The following is a 10,502-nucleotide window of genomic DNA, read 5'->3' on the forward strand; positions in this document are numbered from 1 at the left end:
AGAACTTTCATTTGTGGAGTGGGTTTTGGAAAGAAATTGCCAAAGAATTGATAGTGGGGCCGAATTTCTAAGCCTCTTATCTGGAGGCTGAAAGGAGGAATTGCCAGAAGGTGACGAGTGGCACCACAGGACAAAGAGGAGCCAGAAGTGGCTCTTTGCCCCTCTTCTGCTGCACTGTGCTCCCAGCACTCAGCTTGATTCTTTTCAGCCGGACACTTCGATCTCTGCCTGTAGATCAAGGTGGTGAGCCTGAAGACCGTGTTTTCTTACACGCAGTCTAATGTGTAGTCCCTGGAGCGAGGGACCAAAGAACAAACCTTGAAACTTGCACAGAACCTCTTGGTCACACAGTATTTCTTCACCCTGCAAATAGGGCTGCGTCAGATCTTTCGTGCCCTGATTCTGATAGTGTCTTTCCCTCTCTCGTTTTCTTAGTCTCAACTATTCATTGAAATAATCCCACTACTCGCCATCTCTCCAGCCAAGAAGTGTCACAGCTGTAACAGCAAGAAGGTCGTGGTACACCTGCAGTACTCGGCTGAACTGAGTCTCATACCCTCTGTTTACCCGGCTAACCACCTGCTTTTCTCCACTGTTTGCGTTTGCTCCACTTTGTCCTTTCAGTCTTGCTTATGACACTTCTTTTAATAACATGCACTTGAACCCCTGAAATGCTCTGCCAGTAACATCCAAACCCTGCTGCAATTCAAAGTTTTCTTGGAAATGTTCTACCTTAAAGAATTACCTGTTTTGCCTTTCAGATACTTCTGTATTTCTCAGAGATCTATATACATGAAGTAGATTTGTTTTTGAGGACTAACGTCTCCATCTGATTTTTTTCCCCTTAATATTTCAGTACACCTGTGAAACTCGTGCTATATTAACATGAACTAAAACTAGAGTCGGGGGGTACTTAATTAGATAAGTATAAAAATGTTCATAGGAACTTCATACTTTAGTCCTCCTGGGTTTTGTTTTCTAGCTGACACTCAGCCAGTGGCTGGATGAGCTTTTGTGTACATGACTCGAATGTCTGGTCTCATGTGCTGAACGCCAGTAACGAGCCAGCAGCGAGAATAGCGGGAGCGCAGAGCATCTGCGGCCCAGCCAGGGGGGCAGGTGCCCCTGGTGGCTTTCCATTCCTTTGTCAAACAGAACTTCAACCTAAACAAAGGCAGTTGCCTACCTACTTGCTTCCATAGACAGAAGAGTATAAAATTAATAGACAAAAAAATCTAACTTATACTCTTTGGTAAGTGTATCAAAGTCAATAATGTGTAAATGTAAATCCTCTCTAAAAGCTAAATTGGCTTTCCTCACCCCAAAAAGAAGGCCTGCTAGGACCTTGGGACCATCCCACAACCGTGGGTGATGGCACTGAGTACTCTTTATCGAGTACTTCATATGTCCTCAGCACACTAAGTAGCGAGTCAGCCTTTAACTTCACAGCCATGAGTTACAGATATTACTGTTCTCCTATTGCAGGGGATGCGTTGGCTCAGAGAGGTTAATTTCCTTGCCAAAGAGCACACACTACAAAAAAGTGACAGCCACGATTCACACCATTTGTTGCTGACTCCAAATCTGTGCTTTTTGTCTTCTCTAAATAAGGTGTGGCCACAATGCTGAGGAGCCCTGGCCTGGTGGCTCTTGGCAAATGCTCTCTGGTGACTGATAGGTGAGAGTGAAGGTAGCCAGACCGTAAAGTTACCCTGCTGCTAGTGAGCACAGCCTAATGGTTTAGGGTCACCCGTCCGTGGAGAGACTGGGGGTCCTCGGATGTATGTACCTTTCTTTACTCCGTCAGCTGCACTAGCCGGCTGGCCTCCTGGCAGCCAGGGTTTGTGGTAGCCAGCTGTGGCCTGACCGCATTACCAGGGTCTGAGGTTTCCATCATTTTGCATTTGTTGTTTGGTCAGAACCCCGAGCCAGCTCACTTTGCAGGGGACAAGAGAAGGAAAATTTGGAGAGCAGTAGCAAGTCACTTTTTAAAATGAATGATGAAACTATTTTTGCTATGTTCTTTCACAGACTAAGGTAATAAATTGTAGGACCTAATCAGAAGAGCATGCAAATACATGTAATACTTTCTAATCCCAGCTTCATCATTTATTAATCATTTTTAATGGAGGTGTAAACTTTCTTTAATAAACAGATGAGGCAGGCACCATGACTTGAAGGTGATTGCTGACCATTCTGTTTTAGATTCTGACGTCGTGGCTGTGCAAGCGCAGGTGAGCTAACACATGTGGTTCTCATTTCGAAGCCCCTCACTTCTCAGCAGGCAAATGACAAGGAAGAAGAATGTGAATTTTTTATTTTAACGACCATGTGAACTGGAAACAGACATTTCATTTCAGACGACTATAGCTGGGTTATACAGAAGCTTGTTTGTAACAAGCAGGTTAGGTTTGTACAAATGAACAGGGATTTCTAACATACCTTCTTTTCTTTTTCTCGTAGTTCGCAAGAGACGAGTTGAAGGAGACCAGCAGTAAGCCCGCCACAGCATGTATAACCTTTGGAGGACTCTGAAAGGTCATCAAGGGCTCATGCTGGTGACACCAGATACAAAATTTGCCTGGGGAGAAGGGAAAAGACTGGAACTCTTTCTTTATTGTTTTTTTTTTTTTTTAACTACATGTATATTTTTTTCTAGTTTAAGTTACCAGTTTCAAATTATAAAACAGTAGGTGATATTTTATATTTTAAAGCATTATTTTTACTTTCTGCTAAAATCAGTTTAAATTTAGCTTAATTGAGAGGTTTATGATGGGTCTTGGTGAAATAAAATACAATTATAAGGAAGTTAGTCACTTATGTAGAATAATATGAACAATCTAAGGACCAGTCTTTTTTAAAAAAAAATCAAAAAGGGATGTTGGCTGATGTCCGAATTGCTGTCGCACCTCTGAGGTACACGGCGCTCCAAAGCTCTCCTTGTTTCGGGACCTGGAGAGGTTTCATGTTTTAGGATATATGAACTTGGCAAGAGTGTGCTTTTTGCTTCTCTCAAGAAAGCACAATGCCAGAATTTTTAAAACAGACGACTCAAAATCCAGTCATCTGCTTAGAAGCCAGAGAAATGTCTAGGAGAGAGAGAATGCATTCCAGCTCACTGCCCATGTCTGACATGTCTTAGCTTAGTAACACCTGAAGTTTTAAGAGTATAGTGATGTCTAAACTCTTTACAGTTTTTCACTTTAATAATGTGGACATTATTAATTTTTTCTGCAAGCCCATAGTAAGAAGCATCTGAGTAGGGAAGCCGTTTCCTTTCCTGTAAAAGGCAGGTAGCCAGCGCTCGGTTATGTAGGGTAAAAGGAAAAGGAAATCAAAGACAGTAAACGCGATGGTAGTGAAGTCTGAGGAGCACGCAAGAACGGTCATCTGAACTGATAGTTGCTGCAAAGTGAATTAGAAATAGGCACGCGTGTAAATCACGTGTTGCACACACAGTGGGGTGTTCATGTGTACAGTTCAGGATTCCATAAACAGTATTTAATCACCACTCACTGCAGATTTTCCAGCCAGTAAGGAAAGCTGATCTTCTTCATAAATCCAAGTTTTATTATCTGTTTCCTTTCATCTTGTGCTTTTTTTTGTCCATATCATGTCAAAGTTATTTCTCATAACAGAAGTTGCCTTCCTGTTACTCCAAGTGTCAAAGTGGACAATTGAACAGTGTACTGTTTTGGGAAGGCTGACTCCAGAACCGCCAGTGTGACAGAGGATTTGGACCTGTGTCCTCGCCCTGTTTCAGGGAGCCTCTGGGGCAGGAGACGACAGAGGTGTCACAGCTACCGAGGGGGGAGTCAAAGGAATCTAGCGACCTTGGCCTCAGAAACTCAGGCCTGGCTGTGCCATTTACAGGGAGATTTTCCTAAAGGGAAGAATCTCATATCAGAGTGGCAGAGGGGTTTGCTGTCAATTTTTTTAAATCGAATTACAAAATGTCTGCTCCTTCAGTTTAGGGTGGACAGTTTATCCCGGGAGCTAGGCAGCTGCTTGTGTACTGTGGTATAAACCTTCTCAGCAGGGCGTGCTTGTTTCTTTGAATCAGTATTCAACATGTTAAAAGGGGCCAGAGATTGACTTTGCACTACTTCCTTTCAGTTATAGGCTGCTGGGTTTTTTTTTTTAAGTTAGCAAGTTTTCTCTCTCTCTCTCCCTCCCTCTCTCCTTTTCATATACAACTTTGGAAATGTACTTGATTTTAGAGACTGCACTGTTCCCGCAGGGTGGGAAGCCAGCACGGGGCAGGTCCAGGAGGCTACCATTACCTTTGAGCAAAGCTGCCTGCTGGCGCTGTCCTGTCAGCCCGCACATTGGTAAAGACGTTATCCCTTCCTCCCGTGAGGTTTTTCCTTTCTTGACATAGCTAGGCGAGACCTTTCCCAGAACTGTGTGTCATACTCACGGGCAGTATCTTTATCACTTATTATTTATCAGAGTATGCAGAAGTTGAGTGTTTCACTTACCCCATGCCATTTCTGAGCTATAATAGTTCATTATATAACTGTAGAAAAAGACTTCATAAATAACATTAAACGTGAATGTTCATCCAATTGAATACAGAAAAACCTTTCAAGAATTGTAGTTACAGGGGAGAAAACTGATGTTTACTTTGATCTTTAAAAATCTGGCACCTCTTAACCTTTTAGTAACTTCTACAGTGCTCTAAAATTTGTAATAAATTAGAGTTGTGAAGTAGTCTTGACTCTTAAACCAAAGACCTTAATTAATCTTGTAGTTTAACTCATTTCAACTTCTCTGGTTATCTAGTCAAAGAACATTCTTTGAGTTTTTAAATTGCCATTTTCTAAAACCTTTTAACTACTCATTTTAGAAAAATTTATATTCATACTTGTCCAAAGTTCTAATTTTCTAATATGTCTACATGAAATTATATGTATTTTTAAAATATTAATTACTAATGTTGATATTATTAAAATGGATTTTGGTGCTATATACTTGTAGCTAGTATATAGAAGTCTAAAGTACCGGAAAAATACATTTTCTAAGGGTGCCTGTCATTTAAAAGACCAAATAAACATTTCGTGTTTTAAAAAATTAGCACATTGTTAGAGATTTCGAGGAGGATTATCTTGATTGTTAAATTGCAAATTCATATTATTTGAATGAAATAACCCACATACTTGCTTTATGCAATAGGTGCACTCTGGAAAAGTTACATGTAAATAGAACTTTGTATGTTGTTTTTCCATTGATAGTATCTTATGTGTTTTCATTTAAAACGGAATTCCATGACATTTAAACAAATTATAAAAGAAAAAATGTTGTGATAAAATGTTAGTCATATTCTATTCTAACATTATATTTAACCATTGCTGCCATTAAAACAAGATGAAAAGATTCATGGGGTTTCATACAATCTTTTGCTTTTAGCTCTGTGTTCCCAGGGCTGCCTCACCCCTCCTAAAATCAGGAACCAGCACTGCTTCCCAGCAGATCCGAAGAGCATGCTTTCTCTGGAGTCCATAGCAACTCACGTTCTCTGCAAATTTGTGTACTGTCGGGCTTTGCTCCTTCTTACAGTGCTGCTTCGCTCCTTTAAAAACTTATTTTTCCAGTTTTATTGAGACGTTATTGACACATACCACTGTGTTGGTTTAAGTTATTGAACATGATTTAGTGTGTGGATTTAGAGACATGATCACCACAGTAAGTTTAGCTAACATCCATTACCTCGCATAGTTTAAAAAATTTTTTTCCTTGTGATAAGAATTCTCAGCAACTTTCGAGCATACAACACAGTGTTGTTAACTGTAGTCACCACACTGCCCATTACACCCCCAGGACTTATGTATCTTCTATCTGGAAGTCTGTACCTTTTCACCCCCTTCACCCATTTCCTCCATCCCCCCCTCTGCCTCTGACAGCCGCCGAGCTGTCGTCTGTTTCTGTAAGTTCAGTCGTCTTAGATTCCACACGTAAGTGAGATCACACGTTATCTGTCTTTCTCTGTCTGACTTATTTTACTTAATGTCCTCGAGGCCACTTCACTTCCACGGAAACTAGACACACAGGTGTGGCTCCCGTTGCTGGCCTCAGACGGCAACGAGATTTGTCTGCTGAGAAGTGTTAGAGAGAGTGGCCCCTACACATGCGCTGGCGCACACACATCGCGTGCAAATGTTTGTAATTTCCAGTAAATGCACATTTTCTAGTTTTTAGTCTTTTGTATGAATTGTATTTGGTTTTAGTTATGTTTAAAAGTTTGGGGGGGGGGAAGCTTGAAAATCACCTTGTTTCGATGCATCATTTGTCACATCAAATAGGTATTTAAATACATTTTTAATGCTAAAATATCCAAAATGCTCTAGGTGCTTTATTTTTTCAATTTTATAAATAAGTGTTAAATTTTATAATACTGATGTCTAAATATTACAAAATACTACCAACCTGGTTCATACTAGTGCAGTGAAGCTTCCTTCGAAGATACGTACTACAGGCATTGAGAACTTACCACTTCATACTGGAATAAATAATTTCAATAAATTTTGTCAAATACCCTGTAGACTTTGACTTTTTAAAAATTTCTTCATTTTGGATGTTCTAAAGTTCATTCCTTACACACCTCTTCAAGAACAGGCTCATTAATTTCCCTGAATTATTCTATCCCATCCTATTCAGTTAAACATAAAATTGCCAATACCTGAACATTTTTACCCATAAAAATAGAAGTTCCTATGGTTCCAGCCAGTACTGTTCATAAAATTGCACTGAGTTGACATGTGAAGAAGCAGGGCCCTACGCTACAGCATCAGGGGCCTGACGGGGATCGGCCCTGCTGATAAAGTGGAGAGCATTCTTAAAGTAGAGCAAAAGCATCTCTTACCAGTCACCTTACCCACCGACCCAGCGAGAAAGTGAAATGTGTAACGGGTTTGAGGAAACTTTTAGGGGTAAGTGTCCATTTATAATTTTCACAGATCTGAAACTTAGGGGAAGAAAGAAATGCCCCTTGGATCTTCAATGTTGGCTGGTCTGAGGATGGCTGTTGGATTAGGTTCACTTGCAGGAAGCCTTGATGCCTGTTCCCTTTGGCAAGTTGGAGGCTCAGGTGCTGTCAGGTAACGTAGCTCCTGCGAGTCCCAGTGTCCGTGGTGTCAGGAACTGTGGCCATGGGGAGACAGTGCCCTTCCCTTCATGTTCTTTTAGGTACCAAACAAGTGGCCGGCCACATGTGGACCCAAACTCGCCAAACATCTTTTATCCTTCCAGTGTTAAGCTTTCCTGCATGTCTGCAAAGGTTGAGGGCCTCGAGATTCCAGCCTGATTCCCCCAGCCCCGTCCCGATTGCAGGCATGGCAGACCCTTATGGCCACCCCAAAAAGAACAGCTGACCCGTGTGACCTCAGTATCATGGAGGAGTCAGAAGACTCCATTGTGTCTCCCCTTCAAGGACAATTACAACTCAACAAAGGATCAGCACGCTGCTCAATACACAAACATGGCTAAAGATCCACACGTTGGGACACGTGAAGGGAGGCATGTTAGAATGAGTAGGAGAGGTGGGACGGGAAGGACGTGGATGGTGGCCACAGACGCAGTCCAGGGTCTGCCACGGCTCCAGTGACCGTAGTAGCAGTGGAGAAGTTGGGCTACTGCCCTCACACCATAGCCTGGACAGAAGAGGGGCAAAAGCAGCTTCCCTCGCAGAAAAGGCACCCCCCCTCCTCCCCACTGCAGCAGAGTCCAGGAGAGGTGGCAAAGATACAACAGCCCTGGCTGGTGTTGCTCAGTGGATTGAGTGCCAGCCAGGAAACCAAAAGGTCACCGGTTCAATTCCCAGTCAGGGCATGTGGTTGGGTTGTGGGCCAGGTCCCCACTAGGGAGCAAGCAAGAGGCAGCCACAAATTGATGTCTCTCCTGCCCTTCCCTTCTGTCTAAAAATCTTAAAAAAAAAAAAAAAAAAGAAAGAAAGAAAGAAAGGAGGGGGGGCAGAGAGGGGAGAGAGAGAGAGAGAAAACAGGCATCTGGGAGGGGGAGCTGAAGATAACAAGCTTGCCTTCCCTGCCCCACACTCCCTGGTGAAGAAAGTGGATAAGTTTTAATGGTGCCTGCGGCCTTTGCTGGCAGGAGGATAGAGCTGGCATATATGGAACTTGCCCTCCCTGCCTCACACACACCAGCAGAGCTTGGTAAAGAAAGCTGAGATACCCCAGCAACATAATCAAAAAGAAAGTACCCTACCTATCAACCTGGATTGTTGAAAGCAAAATACCAAACAAGAAAAGGCTTTATTACCTAAACTGTGCAGGAAGAGAAATAACCCATCATGTACCATGAACAACCAAGGTAATGGGAACAAAGTCTCCACGAACCAAAATGAAAGTCACGGGCATAGTGATTTAAGTGACGGAGAATTCAAGACTGCAGTTATGAAGAAACTCAACTCTATACAAGAAAACTCAAAAAGGCAGTTCAGTGAAGCTGAGAAATAAAATTAATGAACAAATGACCAAAGAGACTGAAACCATGAAAAAAAACAAATTCTGGAGCATGAATATATATGTACCCCTATGTCCATTACAGCATTTTAACAATGGTCAATACATGGAAACAACCTAAGTGTTGTTTGGATAAGGAAGAAGTGGTACATATATACCATGGAGTACTACTTAGCCATGAAAAAGGTGAAACACAGCTATTTGTGACAACATGGATGGATCCTTGAGAGTATTGTGCTAAGTGAAATAAATTGGACAGAAAAGGACAAGAACCATATAATTTCACTCATGTGAGACATAAAATGCAACAGGAACAAAACAAAAAAAAGTTAATACATACAACAGAATGGTGGTTACCAAGAGGGGTGAGGGTAGAGAGGTGGGGGGAGGATGAAGAGAGTAAAGGGGCTGAAATATATGGTGACAGAAGGAGACTAGATTTTGAGTGGTGAGCCCACAGTACAGTATACAGATGCTGTATGAGAAGGACATATACCTGAAACTAATGTTAATCAACCAATGTAAGCCCAGTAGATCTAATTTTAAAAAACGTAGGGAGGGACTTCCAGCCAAGATGGTGTAGAAGACATGGCTTGCCTCTTTGCTCAATCATATCAAAATTATAACTAAAATATAAAACAACCTTCACTCAGAACTATCAGAAATTGAATGGAAGGAAGTCTGACAACTACGGAATTAAAGAAACCATATCCATCCAGACTGGTAGGAGGGGTGCAGACATGGAATGGGCTAACCCCACATGGATGTGTGGTGGATAAAAATTTGGGAGGTATATCTCAGGAGCAAGGACTCCCAGCCGCACATCAAGGTTCCAGTGCGAGGAGATAAATCTCAACAACTTCTCACTGCGAAAACCACCGGGGATTGATTTGCTGGAAGATAATGCTGAAGAGCCAAGCATTTCCTCTTAAAGAACCCACCACTCATACTTACTCCCTCTGAGCTCCATCCACCACCAGGGTAGCAGCTTGAAAGACACCAGTGGCATACTGGGAGAAATTGATGTGTCTGGTATCAAGGCAACCAGAGGCCACTGGCCCTTTTCTAAACCCTCCCCCAACAGAGCTACAGAGCCGGCAAGCTGGTGCTATATTTGAGACTCCATCAATCAATCTAACACTGTTTGACCCACTGTGGAGATCCCAGAGACTCTGCCCCACCCAACTATGGGCCCACCCATGCTACTTTTCCATATGAATGGCTGGTCTTGGCTCTTACTGCACAACTTCCTAAATATTCTCAAGAAACAGCTGGCCTCAGTGAGCCCCAGGTCTGAAACTAGCAGCAGCCAGCCTAGATTCACAGCTTGGCTTTGCCTGGGAATCTCTAAGCCCAGCACAAGTAGCAGCCATCTCAGATGGCTTTACAGCTCAGGCAGACTGGCCCTGGGCAAAACACAGGTGGGGGCTGACCTTGGCCTGTATCCAGGTAACACCAGTGGACAGCTACAGGCCAGATCGGAGCACCGCCACCCTGCCCCTACACAGCTGATCCTCCACAGAGAGTGGAGGTTGGTGGTCAGTGGTCACAGCCAACCCTTGCAGCTGACTGGCCTGGGTAAAGCCCTCCCATTGATCTGCCAACAGCAACCAGGGCTCAACTACAAGAGAAGGGTATACTCAGCGCACCTCAAGTACCCAGCTTGGGTCATATGAGAGGCTGTCACTGGACCCTACAGGACACCTACTACTTTAGGCCACACAACCATGACACGGAGTCAAAGCAGCTCTACCTAATACATAGAAATAAACACGGGGAGGTTGCCAAAATGAGGAGGCAAAGAACATGGCCCAAATAAAGGAACACATCAAAACCCCAGAAAAAGAACTAAATAAAATGGAGATAAGCAATCTATCAGATGCAGAGCTCAAAACACTGGTTATAAGGACGCTCCAGGAACTTAGTGAGGACCTCAGCAGCATAAAAATGATCCAGTCAGAAACAAAGGACACACTAATTGAAATACAAAACAATATGCAGGGAAACAACAGTAGAGTGGATAGA

At 42.8% G+C, this 10,502-nt stretch overlaps 1 protein-coding gene across 1 annotated transcript in view; it reads left to right on the forward strand.

The window, feature by feature from the left end:
• TMOD3 (tropomodulin 3) overlaps positions 1 to 5,564 on the forward strand; it is a 64,975-nt gene extending 59,411 nt beyond the window's left edge. The window contains exon 10 of the mRNA XM_024567721.4: positions 2,464 to 5,564. Within this exon, the coding sequence (XP_024423489.1) occupies positions 2,464 to 2,498 (35 nt within the window). The 3' untranslated portion in view covers positions 2,499 to 5,564. The remainder of the gene's footprint in view (positions 1 to 2,463) is intronic.
• The last annotated feature ends 4,938 nt before the right edge of the window (positions 5,565 to 10,502 follow it).

The sequence above is a fragment of the Desmodus rotundus genome, chromosome 7 (genome assembly GCF_022682495.2).
Source record: "Desmodus rotundus isolate HL8 chromosome 7, HLdesRot8A.1, whole genome shotgun sequence".
Taxonomy (NCBI): Eukaryota; Metazoa; Chordata; class Mammalia; order Chiroptera; family Phyllostomidae; genus Desmodus; species Desmodus rotundus.